Source organism: Aspergillus novofumigatus, assembly GCF_002847465.1.
Source record: "Aspergillus novofumigatus IBT 16806 chromosome Unknown P174scaffold_3, whole genome shotgun sequence".
NCBI lineage: Eukaryota > Fungi > Ascomycota > Eurotiomycetes > Eurotiales > Aspergillaceae > Aspergillus > Aspergillus novofumigatus.
This window is the reverse complement of record NW_020194276.1, coordinates 3,425,579-3,447,190: the sequence shown is the minus strand read 5'-3', so window position 1 is coordinate 3,447,190 and position 21,612 is coordinate 3,425,579. Positions and strand designations below refer to the sequence as shown.

The following is a 21,612-nucleotide window of genomic DNA, read 5'->3' as shown; positions in this document are numbered from 1 at the left end:
TGACAAAATACTGCTATCTCCTTTACCCTATCTCTCGGAAAGCCTTCTCCGATTTTGAGACCATTTGTACAGCGATGGGGTGTCAACTCAGTTGCGTGTGTTCCCGGGTCGGCATAAATCTGATGTCTTTGTGCTGGATGCTCCCATTAGTCGATGGGCGAGAGCTGCTCGATTGGATTAGATTCAGAGGTTGCTGAGTCGGCCTGATACTATCTAGCTCAGGCGAGGGTCTTGCACATCAGCCCCGGCGAGATGCCTAAAAACTGCTTAAGAAATATGAAGAAAAGGCAGGGGTCACAATAAATGTAAGCAAATTCCTACAACACCGACGCAGCAGATGGAAGTCAATGAAAGGCGAGTGGACTTGGGATATCAGGAGGTGACTAAAACGTTGTGTGGATGTCTGCGTTGGACTGTAGCAGTATCGCTGATACATAGAAATGAATGGTCAACTAATCAATAGTCCTAGCCCTGGCGACATGACTTGTCAAGAGGCAATTCAGAATGGAGGCTATCTGCGCCTTGTAATATTAAGCGATTCGCCAGCACATCACAAACCAGACAAGGCTGCGATCACAGAACCAGGCTGAGTCCAAGGCTTTAAAAGACAGACCAGCCTCCCTTAGTGAATCAGGGGATCTCGACTAGTTTGACTGGATGCAAGGGAATTTCACAAAAAGCAGATTCCATTGGCCGTTCACACTCTCACGAGCTTTTCTGTCCCTCGGGCTTTGCCGGGAGCGTTTGGAAAGTCTCCTGTCCTCTACACAGGATGGATGACGCAGAAACGCTAGACATCAATATCTTCATTCAGTCGGTTCTCGAGGTCCAAAATCTAAGTTCGACAACCATGACTACAAAACGCGGCGGGACAATATCTTCCAGGGCATACGCCGGGAACTTGAAAAGCGCCTGGATTGCCCGGAGGATGAGAAAGAAGACTGGCTTTTGCAGTTGGCAGAGTCGGAGCTGACAGACGAGTATGTGGAGGATAAGGAAATCAATACCCTCACTTCCCTTCTCACAAACTATGTCGTCGATTACCCTTGGATTTATGACCCCAGTAGGGCCAGTACTGTGAACCAGCTTGTAGATGGCTCGGAGCCAGTCAGCAGTAGGATTGAGAATATCAAACACTTGGACTATGCATTAGGATTGGCAGGTATGTTCCCTCATATCCTGGAGGCTGCAAGCAATGAGAATGAAGATCAATCAACACCCACGCCGTCCAACAATGCAAAAAGGAAAGAAGAATTTATATCTCAGTATCGCCACCATGTCACCATCTCAGACAACGGCGCATGAAATGCGCCACAGTCAATTTTCTTTTAAGATCACAAGAATACTGTGAGCGAGCCCTGAAGAGTCTCCAGTCACATATCAAAGAAGGTGGTCATATCAATATTCCATACCTGCGCCTAAATCCGGCATTGGATGGCAGCTTGGCGGAGGGCAAGTATATTGTGATGGCTGCAATCAAGTTAAACACTATCAAGGATCTCATCACAGCCTACAGATTGACTGAGAGCACATTACGGTAAGCTCTTCAGAGCTGAAAGCTTAACCAAATTCGGCCCAGGGGGTCAATATTGTTAATGAATATTATTTACCAACTGTCTCAGGTTTCCGGCTCCTGCTACAATTATGCCTGAGGCTTTCGGCCGGTGGCTTCTAGGCACAAGCTATTCCTACGAGCTGAACAGTCAACAAGACATCCTATCACAGACAGTGAAAGCTCTCAAACGGATATTCGACGACCTTAGAATGGGAATTTTGCTTGAATAGAGCAGGAGCAGTTGCATATCAGCCAGATCCTGGCCATGATTGCTTTGGCAACCCAATTGCTCTGTCTGGTACTTCAGTCATACGAAAGAGGGTCTATGACACCATTACATTTGGACTTTCTTGCCTGCAGTGTCTCGGACTTTATTCTCTTAGGCGCCCTTACTGTGCCTGGCATACCAAGAATTTACGCAAGTTCACAGAGACTTTTGTGTTTGGGAGATATGCTTCGACAAGATGTGCTGGTTTTTTTGGACTACGTGAGTTATTCCAAGAAGGGATTGATATTATTATAATACTAAGCTAATTAGTTGGCATGCGGGGTCCAGCGGAACTGATAGTCCAGAAAGTCTGACAGTGGCCTGAGTTTAAGCAACAACCTTAGATGTCAGCGTCCTAGGAGTGTTTTCTGGTAACTTAGAAGTATTCTTCAAAGGTATAGATAATGAGGCTTAGTTTTACAGAAAGATGGAGTGATACAGTTATGGTTCTAAGAAGGTACATGTTAGAGATATATTCATTAGCAACTCAATAATCTCATCTGGTGAAGTGCTGCTAGAGAAAGAAGATATAAGCAACCTCACCTATTATTGCTCAGCAATAATAAGGATAGTGAATAGCAGTCAAGTGAGCAGTTTAAAGTCAAATAGTGAATGCACTCTCTCTTCCTGTAAAGCTAAGCCTTATTATCTACACCTTTGAAGAATACTCCTTAGTTACTAGAAAACACTCCTGGGACACTGATGCATCTAAGGTTGTTGCTTAAACTCAGGCCACTATTAGAATAATCTATCTAACCAAACACATCCCACTACAGCTGGTAGAATAATAGAATCTCTGTTGCACTTTCTGGAAAACCCAGCACCATAATCACCGTCCACGCTGTCAGGGCAGTTAGAATCATCAGGACACTTGCAACCTGAACAGCCACCTCCAGCAATGTCCGCAGACATTGAGCAACCACCTATTCCCTCTGAACAACCACCTTTCACTCGCGCGGACCTGGCCAAGTGGTTATATTACAGGGAGAACAGTCCTGGGCTATCTAAGAAGCTTCACATGAGAACCACCCCAACACCCTCACCAGACGACACTATGACCATGGGTCACACGCCCAAGAAAAAAAAGCAAAGATCCTGATGTTCTCGCGATTATTGAAAAATGGGTCAAAGCAGCACGTAAGCTGCGCAAGGCTTGACTTACACCCCTTTCCTATTCACGCCTGAGAAGTACTGTATAGCAGATGTTGAGCTTGCAAAGATCACAACCGCCCCTCCCGCAGGCCCAAAGTTCTCTGATGTTGATGTGCCAATGCCAGCAGTTGGTTTCATCATAGACCAGCCGCATTCATACTCTGAAGGATTAGATGTTTTCTAGAGGATCGCATACACGCCGGCATACCTGAAGTTAGTGAAGTATAAAACTGCCTCTCCATTCTTTGAGCTGTGCCTCCTAAAGCCAACTCATTTTATTAATATATACAGCATCTGTAGATGCTAAGTCTAGTAAATATATACTTAATGGTGCATCCTTCTGTTGAGTATTACTTGAGCTCAAGTCTCATGTGCTTAAACAGAACTATCTATATTAGATCTGAACAACAACCATAATTCCACTGAATTCTATAACACTTTAATAAATAATATTATGATAGATACTGCTATATCTGAGTCTATATCTCATCATGATTCCAAGTGCCCTGATTTGATGAGTGAAAACATGACTGCTTTGCAAAAAACATCAGGGTGATTGGTTGCTCAACTATGATAGGAGATTTGATCCTGGCGCTGGCCTAACATCAACAGAAACAGAGCCTTCATAATAAGCATGATATATCTCAGGGGGATGAAGATGGGACATAGACAACCCTCCGCCTTGCTGATGATGTAGTATTTATGACCCTCACCTCATATTCCCTTAAACCACCTAAGACATGCATAATATTAGTATTAAAGTTGTAGAATTATTTAAAAGTCCATATTAGTTATATTCCATCTCTGTTATTATGCTGGAATGCCCCTTAATCATAGTAACTACTAAGCAGATAACAATCAGCTTATAGATATTAATCATGGATAAAAGGAAAGGTTTCGCATGCCCGTCTTGGGTAGGTTAACTGAGGGTTGTGGCGCACGACGCCAAAGACATCCGGACTAGAACACAGATTGTAAGCCTCTTTCATATCCCCTTCAACATAGATCTAGGGTGTCCAGTCAACCATATCTCAAGATTATTGGGCTATTCTTGTATCTGTTGCAAACAAAGCACCAGCCATACAGTGCTACGGATATGGTAAACACATATACGCGGAATGCACAAAGAATGAAGGTCTGATTTCTGTAACATATCGATCTATCCTAGTATTTGGATACGGCAAGGACAGTACAAAAGTATGTAAGAAATTACTGTAATCAGCGTGCTGGCACCATGGTGGAATCGAGCGATTTGACTTGTCAACCCGGAATTCCGGGTATAATTCCTAGCAATGGCCGCTAGTGGCCAGCTGGTTGGCGGAAAGTTAACTGTTTGGTCTGTTAGTGCCAAAAGTCAGTCGGCACGGCCCGAACGGTCAGATCTGCCATTTCAAAATCAAATCCAACTATGTATCCATGCCATACGCGACCCTCACCGCGGAGGCGGTGAGGGTGCACTACACCATATCTGTAGATTGCGCTAACTATAGATTTTATTAAAATTATTCATTTAAAGCTATTCCCACCACCTAATATGCCTAAATCTTTTAATTTAATGAATATTGCATGGTTAGGGTCTGCGAGGCTGTTTAAGCCCCAAAAATACCAAATTTTACTAAGATTACGCACAAATATGGCATTCCTTCTACAACTCTATATGACCACGTTAGAAAGGGCAGTCAACCTTATAGAGCTTAGGAAACAGTTAATAAGACCCTTAAGGGGTATCAGGAGAAAGCCTTAATATAGTAGATAGTCTATATGCAAGAATAGAATATGATTTTAATGCCTAAGTTACTAGAAGAGTATATGAATCAGGTACTTTAATGCGTAGGGATATCTAGATAGTAAGACTTAGATATATTGCTTTAAGAAATAACTCCCAGAACACCTCAAATTAGGCACTGTAAAGTAAAAGATGACGGAATTTAAGTATATCCAGGCTGAAGATGTAGGGCGTATAAATATAATTAAAGATACTCCAGCATAGCTAGTATATGAGCGCCTAGCTATAGTAAATAAAATTATTAGTTAAATTAGGGCTGCGCGGGCCCCTCTACAGCATTAACATACTAAGTAGCAGGTTAAGCTACTTAGCTAGAATGGTATATTAAATTATATGATGTAAATTAATTAATTACTTTAAGGAAGGCTAGAGATACTACTGCGCAAGAGAGATGTTTATAAAAGTAGTGGGAGAAAGAACATGGTAAACCACCACCACCAGCACCTATGTAAGAGAATGAGGTATTAAATGGGTTAGCAGAGGCAGCTGGTGAAAATAGTGATTTTTTTTATATCAATAATGCCTAGTATAGCCTCAAAATGACGATTTTGATGAGAAATCTACAGTTACAGTGAAATCTATGGTTATGGTGCGTATGGCACGGATAGTTGACTGGCCAGGGGAGATTGGTGGGAGCCATAATAGAGATGACGTCGGAACATCCATATCATTGCACGTCACATCATCAACCCATAGTGGTGATTCACCCACGCTGTAGATCGGACTCTACTGGGCATGTCACGAACAGGTAACATGGAAGATGCATCAGGTAGGATAGGCATCACTCTTCAGACATGGTCCCAACGGTAGCTTTGCCAGATCAGCGCACATCTAGAATCGAAGTTGCATTAGGACACCACCATCCTGGCTCATATGATATAATGGATGGGTTATAATTTAATGAATAGCATTCATCTTGAGCACTTTGGGATTCCATTTATCCACTAGTCATAGGGGATTTTTTCTGTATTGATGTAAGCGGCATTTCCCAACGTAAGCGGGTGCCGGCGTATCAAAAGAGATAGAAATGTTCGTTCGAAGGTATCATCCCATAAACGCGAAACTTTCGCCCTCCATGTTGCATCAAGTAGTATTCGATGCCACCACTGCCTCATGGATTTAACGCCACTGATTTGTTCACCACTATGGATGATGCAGTGACTGCCTCTACCGGAGAGGCTGAAAACAGCCGCTGTTGCACAGCGGATGACGGCGTCGATTACGTCTACCAATCTACTGAGAGGTTAAGTGGACGTGGTCAAAGCAGACTGGGTTAAAAAGGCTTAAACAGTCCTATACGTTCGAGCTTTGATCAAGTACTATCACAGACAGTGATCATCAATCTCTCCTACAATCCTGATCGTATATTTTGTTTTCCTATACAAAAGCAGCTCCTTATCGGTAAGCCCTTAGCTTGTCGACTGGAGTATGGGTCTAACTTGGTTACGATACAGCTACAATGAAAATCAGCAGTATCATCACCCCAATGCTTGTGGCCGCAACTGCCTACGCCGCCTCGGGCGCCCACAAAGTAACCCAGGCCGAGTATAATGACTGGGAAGGCTGCCTGCAGAACCTTTTAAAAGCTTTTGACGAGGGAGAAGTAGGCGACCGGGCTCCTTGCGACTACTGGAGCTGCCTACATGTTGCAGCTAGCAAGCACGATAGAGGCGGCATTCTCACTGGAGCGTCCAATGTCCTTACTGGTGTCTGTGGCGTTGACAATGTGGCTAGTCATCTTCTGGGCTGGGTACATGAACCCCAACTATGATTTTGTAAGAAGCCACAAGAACGAAGCTAACGATCACTAGGTTGGAATCAACATCTAAATCAACAATATCCTACCATCCTTTGTCCGTGAACGCAGGGACTTGAACACATAACGTTCCAGGGAGAGATGTGTTTGAGGAGCAAGAGTTATCAGTTGAGGCAGATCTTGATGTCACCCGATGCGTTGTTCTACGACCTCGATATGGGTTTTTTTTTCCTATGGGTAGTTTTTCCCATGTCGTAATGCAAATGCAGAGGTTGTTCGTTAAAATATCATGTAAGAAACAGTCTTTCAAGTACACAGCCTAAAGTCGTATAGTGCCTTTTTCTGCGAAGTATGTCAAGTCCTCTGAGGAGAGAACCCCATCGGATTGATACTCCAGCAGTTGCACTCACACACGACTCTACTTTGTATAATCCACCGTAATCTGTATAGACGCTGTATGCCCCACTAGAGGTATGGACTCTTCGATTTAAGTAGCATCGCGACTAGTATAACCTTGCTGAAAAACCTGTGAGAGTCTCGCCTTATTCATTAGTCTAGCCAATAGGCTTGGGCCATTTCAGGTGATAGAATATATGGCTTAGATCAGCCTGCAGCCGGCTTCAGTCTCCAATGTGGGTGTTCTTAATTATATTTTATTTTTATTTTATTTTATTTTATTTTAATTACTTTTTCCAGCAAAATGGCAAGAATGCCATTGGTGACAATTCTATATCTGATTCGCCATACTTACTAATTTGCAAGAAAAAAGACCTAAAGCCCCAAACCCACTGAGACAAGCATCCGGTGGCTCCAATCTTGGGCTGCCATGATTGGAAGGAGAAAACCCAAATTCCTTCTCAGCCGGAACCAGAATGTGAATGACAAATAATGTGTTGCACAGAAGGAATAACTCCAATAAGGAAGGAATTTACGAACGATAGAACTTTTGTAGATTTACCAGACCTCTCCATTCCAATTCAGCTGCTTTGAAATGCTAGATAGTCGGCCGCACAGATCGTAGGGTTGGCAACAGTAATGGTTTTCTTGTATGGCTTGATCTGACATATGGGTGAATTAAGACCATAAATGGCACTCCCGCATATTAGTGGATAATATATAAGTGTAATACGTTCCTGCGTGAGGAGATGAAGGCTAATAGAGAGCTTCCCATATCGAAAGCATTGCGCTACTCGCAGGTTGTTACACAGGAAGCCCAGGCCTTTCGAATTCAAAAGGTACCGTGCCACAGCATCATGACGGGTCCAATTTTATGTCTCGGTCTAGATGCATTGGCAAGAACACATGAGTATTGCCGCACATACTCGCGGTTCTCCGTTTGCACCGCTGTATGAAGCTGTTCCACCTTTCTTCTCACTTCCTTGACCATGGATTTCCATCGCAATTTGTCACTCCAGCAATCCAGCCTGACCATGTGGAAGTGAAAATTGGATGCTTGATGGAGTAAAGGGCATGTAGGGGGTGATCAACCGGCAGCGGCCAAGAGCCTCGGGCAAAATCATACCCGGCATATCACCCTCTTGCTCATTGTAGCATTCCCACTACTGTACGGGCCCTACCCATGCCTTCCAAGTTGGATAACAAGAGCGTGCACAGTTTCTGAGCGGCATCGCTGAAAGCAGCAAGGCCCAGGTCATGATATCACAGCGTTGTAACATGGCATTAAGCGGTGCATGAGTGTATGAGGATTTTCGCAACATCAGAAGTGGCTCTCAGTCCAGGTTCTGTACGCAATAGAAGCATCCAGGTCTGGGCCCAGATACTACTCGACGCTGGATCGACTTCCATCATAGTGATGGTGAATCTTTCATCTGTCCTTGATGCAACTGCAGTGTGCCCAAAGAGGTGTCACCCCGAAGAGCATGGAACCCTGGTAATCCTCGATCGATCAGATCTCTGGACTTCTTCATGACCGTGATGGAATCTCAAGTACTGACGCACATAAATATGACAAATCAAGCAGAGTTTGTTACCGATCAACGTTATGCCTGACCGCAACCGGCTGGCCATCTTTCTCATGGAGTCAAGTGCCACTCTAGCTAATGCCTATATAGCCCGCATGGTAGGTCATTCGGAATCTCCCTGTTTGAATTTCCTTCCAAGTTCCTCCAGCTAGTTTGCGTTTTTATTGAATATGCGAGGCGTACTGACGAATCTTCTACTCGTTTACGCAGCCCTCTGCGCAGCGGACCAAGCCGGTCTGAATTCAACATGCCGCGACCGAGCCAAGCTCACGTTAGACCACGTTCTCCCCTCCACTGACCATAAGTCCGGTCGCGTGCGATGCTGCCCTGAAGGGACTGAATATGACGGGCAGACCTGCGTCTTTGCAGTCCCCTTGTGCCCTGATGGTACCGCCCGCGAGGGCAACAGATGCGTTTCTCGCAAACCACCTATTTGCGACGACGGATATGAGTTCAAGGACGGAGCCTGCGTTACCATTCGGCCCCGAGCTGTGCTCCTGGTACCTCCCTCAGGGGTAGCTCCTGCATCACTGAAGGCGATGCCAAGTGTGGAGACGGCTATGTCCTGCAGGGAAATGTTTGTGCATCCCTAAAACCACCACGCTGCCGCAGGGGCGAACATTTCAACGGCTGGGCCTGCGCTAGTGATAGCCCGCCGAAGTGCCCTGGCGGTTCTCAACTTGAAGACGGCAAATGCGTTGACACGGAACCTCCACGATGTCTGCCAGGGACCACCTACAATGAGATAAATAGCCACTGTGTTTCTACGCTTCCCCCTAGTTGTCGCCCAGGCAGTACTCTCCAGAATGGGCAGTGCATCTCTCCAAAGGGCCCATACTGTGAGAGCGGCTCCCTTAACTACAAGACACGAACATGTGATGTCCCTGTTCAGCCGGCAGAATGTCCTGATGGTGCCCGAATCTCTGGAACAAAGTGTGTTCTGGACCAGACCCCTCAATGCGAAGTCAGAGACACTGTGATATCGACCAATCCAGGTGATGGAACAGTCCGATGCTGCCCGAGGGGCTTCGATTGGGATGGTGAAATCTGTATCTTGCAGCCAGTTGATGATAAGTGCCCAGACGGAACGCCCGCCATACACGGCCGCTGTACGAAACATACACATCCTCCCCCTGTGTGTCCTTCAGGGTATAAGCTGGAACGCAACCAGTGTGTGCTACAGACAGTGCCACGGTGTCCTGAGGAAACCATTGTTGAAGATGGAAAATGCGTGACGAAACAGGTCCTACAGTGCCCCCAGGACTCTATCCTGCTCGAGGACTTGTGTGTATTCCCTGAACCCCCCAAATGTCCTGAAAATACACGGCTTCAAGGGAATGAATGCATTGGCTACGGCACTCCATCCTGCGGTGAACGTGCCCAATGGGATGGCACACACTGCGTAGTTACCGGAGTCATTATTTGCAATGAAGGGGTGCACAAGGATGATGATTGCATTACTACAACGCAGCCCACCTGCCACAGAGGCACGGTATTCGATGGCACACGATGCGTCTCTCCCAAGGCGCCGAGGTGCCCAGCCGGCGCTGTTCCCAACAAGGAAGGACAGTGTATTGTACCGCAACCTCCAGTTTGTCCTGATGGCACCAGTCTCCAAAATGGCAGATGCGTCAGTGGCAGTGTTCGGTGTCCTGGTACCCAGAAACTGGTCGATGGCCGATGCGAATCCACCGAGCCGCCAAAGTGTCCTGACCAGTTCATGTTCAAGGGAGGTAAATGTGTCCGAAAAGGAAAGGAGCATTGTCCAGACGGATATACACCCAAGAACGGTGACTGTATATCTGGAACTCCGCCGATATGCGACGCAGACACAATCTTCAACGGGAAGGCCTGCACCAGTGGACCACCAACTTGTATAAGAGGTACATATCTCGATGGAGAGCGTTGCATCTCGAACACAGAACCGCAATGTGATACTGGCTTCAAGTTAGAGGGACATCATTGTGTTGCCTATGAATCTCCCAAGTGCCCTGGGGGAAGCACGTTTGACAAATCTAGTCAATATTGTGTGTCACAGCAGGAGCCCAGTTGTAAACATGGCGAGGTTTACAACGGGGAGCACTGTGCCTTAGCGGGCAGTGAGTGCATCGACTTCCAGTTCTGCTCAACAGAGGGATCTGGAACCCAGCGAAGGAAAGAAGATACAGGATGGGCCCCTGGTGGCTCTAAGTCAGATGGCTCTAAGCAGCAGGACACCAGCGGTGGATGGACTTCTGGTGGCTGGAAGCCTGATGGCTCCAAGCCTGATGGCTCTAAGCAGCAGGACACCAGCAGTGGATGGACTTCTGGTGGCTGGAAGCCTGATGGGTCCAAGCCAGATGGGTCTAAGCAGCAGGACACCAGCAGTGGATGGACTTCTGGTGGCTGGAAGCCTGATGGGTCCAAGCCAGATGGGTCTAAGCAGCAGGACACCAGCGGTGGATGGACTTCTGGTGGCTGGAAGCCTGATGGCTCCAAGCCTGATGGCTCTAAGCAGCAGGACACCAGCGGTGGATGGACTTCTGGTGGCTGGAAGCCTGATGGCTCCAAGCCTGATGGCTCTAAGCAGCAGGACACCAGCAGTGGATGGACTTCTGGTGGCTGGAAGCCAGATGGCTCTAAGCAGCCAGATGGCTCTAAGCAGCCAGATGGGTCTAAGCCAGATGGCTCTAAGCAGCTAGATGGGTCCAAGCAGCAGGACACCAGCGGTGGATGGACTTCTGGTGGCTGGAAGCCAGATGGCTCTAAGCAGCCAGATGGGTCCAAGCAGCAGGACACCAGCGGTGGATGGACTTCTGGTGGCTGGAAGCCAGGTGGCTCTAAGCAGCCAGATGGGTCCAAGCAGCAGGACACCAGCGGTGGATGGACTTCTGGTAGCTGGAAGCCAGATGGCTCTAAGCAGCCAGATGGGTCTAAGCCAGATGGGTCCAAGCAGCAGGACACCAGCGGTGGATGGACTTCTGGTGGCTGGAAGCCAGATGGCTCTAAGCAGCCAGATGGGTCCAAGCAGCAGGACACCAGCGGTGGATGGACTTCTGGTGGCTGGAAGCCAGATGGCTCTAAGCAGCCAGATGGGTCCAAGCAGCAGGACACCAGCGGTGGATGGACTTCTGGTGGCTGGAAGCCAGGTGGCTCTAAGCAGCCAGATGGGTCCAAGCAGCAGGACACCAGCGGTGGATGGACTTCTGGTAGCTGGAAGCCAGATGGCTCTAAGCAGCCAGATGGGTCTAAGCCAGATGGGTCTAAGCAGCAGGACACCAGCGGTGGATGGACTTCTGGTGGCTGGAAGCCTGATGGCTCCAAGCCTGATGGCTCTAAGCAGCAGGACACCAGCAGTGGATGGACTTCTGGTGGCTGGAAGCCAGATGGCTCTAAGCAGCCAGATGGGTCCAAGCCAGATGGGTCCAAGCAGCAGGACACCAGTGGTGGATGGACTTCTGGTGGCTGGAAAGAAAATACGCCTAAACAACAATGGAACCCTAAAGGCTGGCAGTCGGGCCAGGAAGATGGTCAGCAATGGTCCTCCCAAGGGTGGCAGAAATCGCAGTAACTGTGTTGATTTCGGTCAAGGAGAACCAAATGAGACTGGAAACACCCCCCTCCCCCCCCAAAAAAAAAAAGAAAATCATAGCAAAGGAGGGGAGATTGCGTGAAAAGTTTTTAATTGTTTACTTTGAAACAGCTTAGTTCCTCAGGATTAATACAATGAGTGGTTTCACCAAGGCCATGTTTTCCTTCACGTTCGGTTTAAAGACACCATCACTCACAAGGTATAGACAGCGGAATTTATCATGTATTAGGCTGTCTTCTCTACAGATCAAAATTGTCGGAACCCTGTAAGTGGATGAGTATTGAGGCTCGCCAATCTAGCTGGGCGCTCCTGCGCCAAGGTGAGACCTTGTTTCTCTGTAGCTTCATAACCAATTCCCGTACCGCTATCAAGCCACTCGAGGTTTAAGTGGCTCAAGGCAAAGGAGATGTTCGTCAGTTATATCAGTGACGTGACTCTTCGTCTAAGCTCCTGTAATCTTGAACGGCAATGATCGAGGAAGTTTCGTTTGAAGCCTGCCTTTTTCCCTCTCGTGGAAAAGAACAACCTCGTCTGTCATGACACTGAAAGGGTAGAGTGATGTGCAGCAGGAGGAAAGCTGAGCAAGTATGCTTATCAGGCAGAAGTTCTGGTCTGCCAACAACAACTTCCGAGACAAGCACTTCTTTATGGCCCTGGCAGAGAGTGCCAGAGTGCAAGACACTGCTTTTTCCTTCCCATTGCAAGCTGCGCGCTATCCTAGGTGCTAGGGACACTACCATATTCGATACGAGCCATGCTATTTCTGTGCTAAGGTAGTCTATATAAGCTTCATACACAATCCTATTAAGACCCTGTATTTATGATCTATGCATTTTAAACCTGTCAAACAACGCCCACCCCTCTCTATCAAGGTGTGCCGACGAAGCCCGATCTACGATATGTGCCTTGCGATCTAGCCAATAGCCGGGGTGCTGACCATCGTGCACTCAAACATGCGGGGCTAGGGATTCTTTTCCGACACCAGCTGAGCTGCAGGCCCGGCTTGGCTGCTACTGACTGGCGAAATAGTTATCATCACTGACACTACATAGTGGGGCATTGAGGTGGCTGGCGGAACGATCTGCAAATCAGCTGTTACCAGTAAGGATTGCAGTGTTATCCACTTTTGAATAGTTCCTCCTCTTCGGACGTGGTCCTTGGCAGTGGAAAGAGATATGGTGGGGTGAGGGGTGCATGATCTCGAGCTATAAATTGTACAAGACCCCTCTGTAGAACTTTACTCTTCCTGACCATTCACACACATAAGCACGCTCGGATATTGCTTCAATTGTCATCGCGGGACTGCTCCAACCGGCAAAATGGGTGAGACATTCAACATTGATGGTATGCAAGCATTCCTTATCTTCAATCTTCTACATGCACCGAAGCTAACCATTATGGACTACAGCTGCTTATGTCGACCTGACGCAAGAGTGTGATGGCGAATGGAACGACACTATTTAGAAATCGAGCCGCCATATATCACCTAGGCGTTCATTTGACTCAGCAAGTCCGCCATGGACGACAATACGGGGACGCAAATTGTTTGTGATCACATCTGCATCGAACCATCCGCGCGCTGGAGGAGCGTTCTCAGCATCCACCTGGATTTCCGTCCATTTCTGAGACTTCAGATCGAAGAGCCACACATCTGCAAGCATTTTACCCGCTCCCTGGTGGCCTAGGTTACTGGGATCATGCTCACCGAACATCGTGACTAGACAGGGCTTGTCGGAAATTTTGAGCGATAGGAGGCAGCTTACACTCCGTGGACTCGGCCCCGAGATTCCATCGGCTGGGTACGTAATGGTGCTCCACTCATTATTCTCGAGGTCGAACACGTCCAACGCCCCTCCTTGTTCCTTTTGGCCATCAAAGCCGCTCATGCGGAAGACCTTTCCCTCTGCGTATGCAATGGACGTCCCGCCTCTTTCTGGTTGGGGAGCTGGGGCAATTCTCGCCACTGGCGACTGAAGATGTTGAACGCCCATAGGTCGCGCAGTCGGCCTTTTTCAGGGCACCCGGCGTGCAGAAAGATGGTGTCTTTGCCGTCGGTTGTGAGAGTATGGTAACTGCGTCCAACTGGGTAAGGAAGCCGAGAGTCTGCGGGCTTGACTTGGGACCAGGCACTACCAACCGGGTCGAAAACCCAGAATGCACCTTCTTCTTCTATCGGAGCCATGGCAAGCCCCCACGGCCTGAAAACACATAGACCTTCCCGTCGATTGCGGTAGATGCAGCTCCAACTCTTGGTTGTGGGGTGTCGGACGTGCTGGCAATCGCGGATATCAAATCCGAAGACATTCCGTCTGTTCAGGTTAGTTTTCACTCCTATCTCGCATCAGACCATGTGGAACTTACCACCGGCTATAGGTACGCAGTGCACAGCCGAGTCCACCGGCTCTCGGGGCCGCAGCTCCCCGCCGTAAATATATGCATTGTTGGCAATAATGGACAAGGCCTGCGATGACCTTTTGATGGAGGCATCCGAAAGTAGCTTCGTCCACACAGCGCGTGCCATTTCGTATTTGGTTATCGATGCAGAAGAACGGTGTTTCTTGCTTGGAAACAGTCGGGAGGGAGGATGTTTAAATACTTCGATCTGCTCCTCTGAAGAGGGCCCATACTTACTACTTCATCCAGGCAATGATCGGAGCCAAGCCTTAGGTTTAACACCGAAACCGTAATTTATCAGTCCTGGCGTAAGATTTATCCAAAACAGGTTAGAGCAAGATAGTATTACATTACCAATACAATATTGAACGGCCAATTTTCGGCGTCAACTCCCCTCTAGATTCTTATTCTATCTACTACACAGCATCACTCTGCTTCTCAATGTTAGCTGCAACGCTACTCGATCTTTTCCAACCGAAATATGCCCATGCGATCGCCTTCCACGAAACATGCCAAATCCAATATTCAGCGGAGGCACTCCGGTTGCCGGCCATGCCGCAGAAGAGGCAAAAAGGTCAGTCATTTTCCCGGTACCGTTAGTGGGGAGTGTCTTAATTTCATCAGTGCGATGAGACAAAACCTTGCTGTCGAGCTTGCGCGAGACTGTCCCTAGAATGCAGTTATGGTGTCGATGTCACTTTTAGAAATCTTGACGCAGCGTTGTTCCAGCAGCATGCCACAGCTCAGAGGGCGTCGTCTCCATCAGCTACACGTTCAAGCCCCCATACACTGGATAATTGGCGGAGTGCAAGTTACAGTTCTGATGAGCTCAACTCTGTGGGCCGACTTTACAAGCCAAACCTGCCGGCCGCTGTAGATTCCGGAGACAGTTTGGAAATTAGCTACTGGGGTCATTTCCAGAGACATGTGCGCCATCTGCTCCCTACGGCTTCTTTAATATTTACAGATAGATGCCTTCAGTCTCCTTGTTTGCGGTTCGCTGTGCTTTGCATCTCAGCATCTAACCTCTCCATGCTAAATGCGAGAGTTCAGAGCCGCATCATGGCTGGTGATAATCAAAGATCTGTCTTCAGCCCGCTTGTGAATAACTTGCATCACAGTCAAGCCCAGAAATATCACGACCAGGCGCTGTGGTATTGTCGGCTGGCGGAGGCCGGCGAGGTCGAGTGTCAAGCGTCTGCAGTCCTTGCTGCGCATATTCTTCTCGCCTACTACCACCATGCATCGACCAATCATCTAAAATTTCGGCGGGCCGTTTGGGATTCCGTCCGCTTCGTTCTGAGAAACAGGGAGAAGATAATGGGATCAACAGACGGAGCCGATTCGCTGCAAATGTGGTATCGTCTCTGTATGTCGCATCGACTCGCAAAGCCACCTGCGTTGCTCCTGGAAGGGGAAGGGGCTAGTTCTTTCGGGCCCAATCGCTTTCCGGATGCCATGGATCACATCTATCTCAGCTGTATCCGGGGCATGAGTGTGGGCGATCTGATCTACGACATCCTTATCAAGAGCATAGAAATCCGGACAAGGTTAATAGTGTTTCGTTGTGTTGCAAGTCGCTGCCACATATCCGAGCTTTCAAGTGAGATTGGCAGCATCACCCATGATGTCTTGAGCAAAATGCTAGGGAGGCACTACACCCTGGACGAAAGCGCAGAAGCCCGGGAAGGGTTTGTGCGAGGCCCACATCTCCTGAAGCTGTTAGACGTTCAAAGGGAAAGACTGAAGGTGTGGAAGTCCAGACTCAAAGAGGATCAGCTGCCTGTCCACTACCTGTCGAAAACATGTATGCAAAGACCAACAGGCCCAGCGGCTTCAACCCCGTCTATGTGTCAACCGTTTCCGACCCACCGAGACGCTATGAACGCCCTATATTGCATGATCTGCGAAATCATTTTCCAAGAGCCTCACGGATTCCCCAAATCCGATAGGGTAGTTCCAGGCGGATGTGAGGATTTGACCACTCTGATGGATAATTTGGCTCACCGTATGTGCCAAATTATTGGTACACTTGATTTCACTACGTCAAATACTTCAGACGTGTACACCTTCAGTCTGGCAGAAACACTGCTGCAACTCGTGTTCCTATACCGATCAGACGCAATCTTCCACTATATCTTGGATGTTATGTGGCCACGGCTTGAGACCTCGGCTAGAGGATATGAGCACTCCCACTACCCGACGCACCTTGTCAAGCGAATCATTACACAAATCCGGGAATATTGGGCCCAAGGTCGAGTAGTAAACTTTGCCTTACCAGCAGTCGCGGAAGATGCGCCAAAGTTACAGCTGTTGGACATTCACCACCCTATAGACTTGGTGGTCTGTGGGTACAACAAGGACGGTCAACATTTCATTGAAAAGATACCACTCCCATAATATTGCCGTTTTAGCCGTTCATAATTCAATTAATTAGATTTCCTTAATACAGGACAGTAAGCTATCTAGCATTTACCGTAGGGGTGATCGGCAAGGTCTGCAACCCCCTCAACCTCTGAAGACAGGAGTTCCCTGTGGCAGTCTGTTTTTATTGCCTGCTGCAACCTTGCTGAAGATCTATTGAGGCCTTTTCATGAAAAGTAGTCTTGAGCAATCACAAGTGACTGATTGATTTTGGATTCCGAGCCTGTCTTTGATGCATCATCCGCGTCAGTATGGCTGGTGCGTCTGATCCCTTCGCAAAGCTACGGTACATTGTTAAAAACTGAAGGAGTAAAAATATTCTATTGGGACCCTATTCATAATCTTCATTTCCAATATAAGACGGGGTACGTATGAGGTCATTCCGTGGAGCCAAAACAACAGTGTCATCAAGGAGTCCTAGTTATACCTCTCTTTCTTCCTTCCCTGTGTCAAATATTGAGAGTTGTCTCTTAATGTTTCGGGAATGCTATTTAGAGATTGGAAATGAAATCAAAGCAGTGACGCGGCCAACTACGCATCCACACGATAGACGACGGATGCCGCGCAATCATTCGCAGAAGTCTGGATTTACGTAGCTCCACAGTAATGCTCAACAGTGGGTTAAAAAGAGCGAGTGGGTCCAGGCGGACGAGTCATAAGTAAATATTTCAGCCACTTTGCTGCGTACAGCCGACAAGAATTATGCCGAAAGCTTGGCTTTGTGACTTGTGGAGTGGTCTATATATACATATATATATATGAGCTTCTACTCGACAGAGTTGGTGTCAGCCAGTTAACGATTTGGTAAAGGATTGCAGAACTCTCTTGAATTTTGATTGAAAAATATGCTATCTTAGATTTGTCTCTGGTTTGTTATATCTTGTATTCTTGCTTGTGATTTGTACTATTAGCGCGGACTAATTAACAGTTGGACGACCGTCTTGGAAGATGTTGAGTCAGATATGGAGCACTTATTTCTATCGGTCAATTATTGGGCCTATGGAAGGTTCATATTCACGCAGTTCAGAGGCCTTGCAGCGAGGGTGAATGGTCCCTTTACATATAAGAGCTTGACTGGCAGTCGGACAAGTGCTAAGCACCCAACGCTGTATAGACTGTAGAGTACCAGACAGTGTCTTCTTGGTGATGTTCAAGTTCAATTGAGTATAATTGTCAATCCATTGTTGAACGCTTCTGGCTGGAAGCGGCCCGAATCCGATTCAATCACGGCGAAGCTTATTCGATCCCGTTGCCCCGTCCATGGAATCTTCTCCACCATGCCACGCGTCCCAACCAGTAACCTTTCAAAGTGATGTCCTCCGTGATTCTACAGAGCACTACTGAGAAGAATACGGTAGAATTGAGCATTTATGTCCGACCAGAGTGCGTGTCATGCCAGACGAACGATGGTCCGTTCCACCTCGGGGTTAACGCTGGATTCGTCATGTGGCTGGTCGCTGCCCTACATTAACGGCTGCTCCCTCAATCTTTTAGTATAAACCAGTTTGCTCCTTGGCTTCACTCATTCTTAACTGATACACTCGTTCCACCTTTAATTTGCTGTTAATACCCATACAGTGACATGATGCTGCCATTGCTGGCCATTTCGGCCTTTGTCTCCCTCGGTGCCGCGCAGACCTATACCAGCTGCAATCCTACCAACAGTAAGCTGATCATGATAGCAAACTTTTACTGGACTAACAAGAGTAGCAACTTGTGACCCTGACACAGGCCTGCAGAACTGGAGCCTGTCCACCGATTTCACCCAGGGCAGCTCCGATGAATGGACAGCCATCTCAGGCAATGTGACCTACGGCAGCAACGGAGCCGAATTCACCATCAACAAGCGGTACGATGCGCCTACGCTTGAGACCAACTTTTACATTTTCTTCGGCGAGGTGGAGGTCGTCATGAGAGCGGCCAATGGTACCGGCATCGTCAGCTCGATTGTCATGGAGTCGGATGACCTAGATGAGATCGACTGGGTGAGTCCTGTTCTCTATAATATCACGGAAAGATACTGACGACGATAGGAATGCACTGGAACGGACACCACCCAGATCGAAACCAACTACTTTGGCAAAGGCAACACGACCACCTACGATCGCGCCATCTGGGAGACCGTCAGCACCCCGCAGGACGAATTCCACACGTACAAAGTCGTCTGGACCGCTGCGGCCATCACCTGGTACATTGACGGGACCGCCGTGCGCACACTCGAGTATGCCGATGCCGTCGACGGGAAGAACTACCCGCAAACACCCATGGTCGTGAAGCTGGGCATCTGGGCCGGAGGCGATTCGTCTAACAGCGAGGGAACGATCGAGTGGGCCGGTGGCGAGACCGACTACGACGATGTCCCATTCACCATGTACGTCAAGTCGGTCAACATCATCAACTATAACCCTGCTGCGTCGTACAACTACAGCGACAAGACGGGCTCGTATACCAGCATCGTGGCCTCGAACTCGACCAGCGGTAGTGGTATCCATAGCTCGAACTCGGTCAGTGTGTCCGCTTCTTCGTCCTCTGCCTCCACCTCCACCTCCACCTCTACGACTTCTAGAGCATTGATCACTGCGGCGAGTACTTACCCGGCCTCTGTGCAGACCTCGAGCAGTGGGGTTGTGAGCTCGTCCTCTTCGTCTGCTTCCTCTTCTTCCTCGGCTGCTGCTGCATCCAGCTCGGCTAGTGCGTCGGCCGTGTTCACCGGTGCTGCTGCGACCAATTTGCCCTCGTTCTTTTTCACTGTTTTCTTCGCACTGGCTATCGCACCTGCTTTCTAAGCCAGGCGCCTGTACTAGACTTTCTCAATCTCAATAGATAATAGCATAACTGTATACAGTATCTGTATCTACATTTCGATCCCCCCCGCAAGAACATCCACCACCTTTTCCTGAAAATCCACCGCCAACGCCGGCCCCTCCCTCCCCCGAAACTCCCCCGCAGACAAGCCAACACAGCCCTCGTATACCCTACCCCCATCTCCTTCGGCAACCCCTGCTGCGCCAGCGCAACCAGATCCTCCAGCACCTTCTTCGACCTCGGCAGCCGCCCGCTGTCCTTCGCCTCCCGGATCTTCCCCTCCATCAGCCGCGACATCGTCACCCACAGCCCGATCTCAAGCAGTACCACCCCAAGCGCATAGATATCATGCTCGCGGTTAAACTGGTGCGACGGCCGCCCCTGCCGGTCCGGATGCCGGTAGAGGTTCGGCTCGACCTCGAAGTCGGAGCGCATTTCTGTGCCTTGCTGGACGGAGCGCGCGTAGCCCCAGTCGCTTAGGTAGGAGACGATTCGGGTGTTCTCCTGTGGGGAAGGGGTAAGGCGGTGTGCGTAGAGGCCTGCTGCGCTGGTTCCGGTGGGTGTCTCGAGGAAGAGGAGGATGCCTCTGCTCCAGATGTTCTTGTGGAGCCAGGCTGAGGCGTGCAGGTTGGAGACAGTCAGGGCGAGGCTGTGCGCCATGCTGAAGCGGTCGTTGAGGGAGGGCTTCTTCAGTGGGCGTTTGGTTTGGCTGTCGACGGCGTTGATGAAGGCGTGCAGGGTTGTGAGTGTCGTGTCTGTGGTAGGTTCGCAGGGGGAAGTTTGTAAAGGAAGACGGTGCGCTCTTCGGTGGGTTGGTCGATGAAGCCGAGACATTCGAGGGCGTAGATCTTTGGTTGGTCAAGTGAGTTGGATGACGTGCCGGTGAAGGTGGTGTTCTGTAGGAGCCAGGCGAGATTGCGGATCGGGTCTTTGAGTTCTTCGATCTCGTCCGGTTCGAGGTCGTCGCGTTTAAGCTTGCTCTCGTACTCGTGGTACTCGACAATCACCGTCATTGCCTCAGATTCCGACGCCGACCACTTCCCCAGTCGGAAGCCGCCCATCGTCTTGCCTTCTTCTGCAAGCGTCCCAGCTAAACTCCGATAGTCGGCCGGTGCCTTGGCCGCGGCCAGCGTCCGGCGCTTCATCACGGGCTCCAGGCCACTGCTCCGCAATCCCTGGTGATCGCTCTCTGCCATCCGGGCCAACGTATCCTGCGACATGTGCAGCATGATATTGCGCAGGTCCTCGGACCACTTTGTATACGCGTCCAGGATGCGGTTCAGCCTCTTCTTGTCGAAGAGCGACCAGTCGTATCCCTTGAGTTTGAGCGATCGGGCCTTGCTCTTTGCGCGCTCCAGCAGCGACTCCTGCGACTTGGCGGGCTTATCGGGCTCGATGGCAAGTTCCTCATCGATGAGACCGTACTTTACCGCTACGAGCTCGTACTCGGCGAGGGTCTTCCGCATCTGCACCAGGAGCCCTTCGACAGTGTCGGCGATGAAAGGGTCTAGCTTTCCCGGGAGTAGGAGGCCATGCTCGGGATGAAAGGAGATGCGTTTGAAGAAGAGCAAGGTCGTGAGTTGGAGATTGAGCTTCAGCTGGATCTCGGCGCGGTCGTCGTCAAAGGCTTTGATGTCGGAGACGACACCTTTGATGAAGATAGTTACTTGGTAGACTTGGGTGATGGCCGTCACTGCCGTACCGTAGAAGTCCATTTTGCTTCTTGTTTGACTGACGACGAAGAGGAGAATGCCAGACGAAGTCGAGAGGGGTTGGGTTGTGACTCGTGAGGCTGGCCGTCAGCACTAACGGCGCCAAGTGGGATGATGCTGACAGATACTCCGGTATTTAACTATAAACATGACCCCGCAGAAGCGCAAGTATTCGTTTTCTTAACACTTATTGGAGCTCACAGTAAA

General features: G+C 49.0%; 8 protein-coding genes across 8 annotated transcripts; 5 read left to right on the top strand and 3 right to left on the bottom strand.

Annotated features, from left to right (window-relative positions):
- Nucleotides 1-772: 772 nt before the first annotated feature.
- On the top strand, nucleotides 773-1,785 carry P174DRAFT_430308 (uncharacterized protein; the record flags this gene model as incomplete). The annotated part of the gene is made up of 4 exons (XM_024825619.1): nucleotides 773-826; nucleotides 886-1,162; nucleotides 1,318-1,537; nucleotides 1,623-1,785. 4 exons carry the CDS (start codon nucleotides 773-775, stop codon nucleotides 1,783-1,785), a joined length of 714 nt encoding a protein of 237 aa, XP_024684601.1.
- Nucleotides 1,786-6,220: 4,435 nt separating this feature from the next.
- P174DRAFT_430307 (uncharacterized protein) lies at nucleotides 6,221-6,532 on the top strand (the record flags this gene model as incomplete). Its single annotated transcript, XM_024825618.1, has 1 exon — nucleotides 6,221-6,532. The coding sequence occupies one exon, from the start codon at nucleotides 6,221-6,223 to the stop codon at nucleotides 6,530-6,532; it is 312 nt and encodes a 103-aa protein (XP_024684600.1).
- A 2,137-nt stretch (nucleotides 6,533-8,669) lies between these two features.
- P174DRAFT_419895 (uncharacterized protein) lies at nucleotides 8,670-12,049 on the top strand (the record flags this gene model as incomplete). The annotated part of the gene is made up of 2 exons (XM_024824817.1): nucleotides 8,670-9,061; nucleotides 9,112-12,049. 2 exons carry the CDS (start codon nucleotides 8,670-8,672, stop codon nucleotides 12,047-12,049), a joined length of 3,330 nt encoding a protein of 1,109 aa, XP_024684599.1.
- Nucleotides 12,050-13,351: 1,302 nt separating this feature from the next.
- On the bottom strand, nucleotides 13,352-14,606 carry P174DRAFT_440592 (galactose oxidase). The gene is made up of 4 exons (XM_024827087.1): nucleotides 14,432-14,606; nucleotides 14,266-14,379; nucleotides 14,042-14,239; nucleotides 13,352-14,015 (listed from the first exon to the last, which is right to left on the bottom strand). The coding sequence occupies exons 1-4, from the start codon at nucleotides 14,589-14,591 to the stop codon at nucleotides 13,531-13,533; spliced, it is 957 nt and encodes a 318-aa protein (XP_024684598.1). The 5' UTR covers nucleotides 14,592-14,606; the 3' UTR covers nucleotides 13,352-13,530.
- Nucleotides 14,607-14,945: 339 nt separating this feature from the next.
- On the top strand, nucleotides 14,946-16,872 carry P174DRAFT_387868 (Zn(II)2Cys6 transcription factor domain-containing protein; the record flags this gene model as incomplete). Its single annotated transcript, XM_024823379.1, has 2 exons — nucleotides 14,946-15,038; nucleotides 15,089-16,872. 2 exons carry the CDS (start codon nucleotides 14,946-14,948, stop codon nucleotides 16,862-16,864), a joined length of 1,869 nt encoding a protein of 622 aa, XP_024684597.1. The 3' UTR covers nucleotides 16,865-16,872.
- A 1,592-nt stretch (nucleotides 16,873-18,464) lies between these two features.
- Nucleotides 18,465-19,798, top strand: P174DRAFT_483010 (glycoside hydrolase family 16 protein). The gene is made up of 4 exons (XM_024830738.1): nucleotides 18,465-18,552; nucleotides 18,599-18,873; nucleotides 18,922-19,392; nucleotides 19,498-19,798. The coding sequence occupies exons 1-4, from the start codon at nucleotides 18,471-18,473 to the stop codon at nucleotides 19,672-19,674; spliced, it is 1,005 nt and encodes a 334-aa protein (XP_024684596.1). The 5' UTR covers nucleotides 18,465-18,470; the 3' UTR covers nucleotides 19,675-19,798.
- On the bottom strand, nucleotides 19,743-20,353 carry P174DRAFT_419891 (uncharacterized protein; the record flags this gene model as incomplete). Its single annotated transcript, XM_024824816.1, has 2 exons — nucleotides 19,743-19,784; nucleotides 19,868-20,353. 2 exons carry the CDS (start codon nucleotides 20,351-20,353, stop codon nucleotides 19,743-19,745), a joined length of 528 nt encoding a protein of 175 aa, XP_024684595.1.
- A 29-nt stretch (nucleotides 20,354-20,382) lies between these two features.
- On the bottom strand, nucleotides 20,383-21,408 carry P174DRAFT_419890 (uncharacterized protein; the record flags this gene model as incomplete). Its single annotated transcript, XM_024824815.1, has 1 exon — nucleotides 20,383-21,408. The coding sequence occupies one exon, from the start codon at nucleotides 21,406-21,408 to the stop codon at nucleotides 20,383-20,385; it is 1,026 nt and encodes a 341-aa protein (XP_024684594.1).
- Nucleotides 21,409-21,612: the final 204 nt, after the last annotated feature.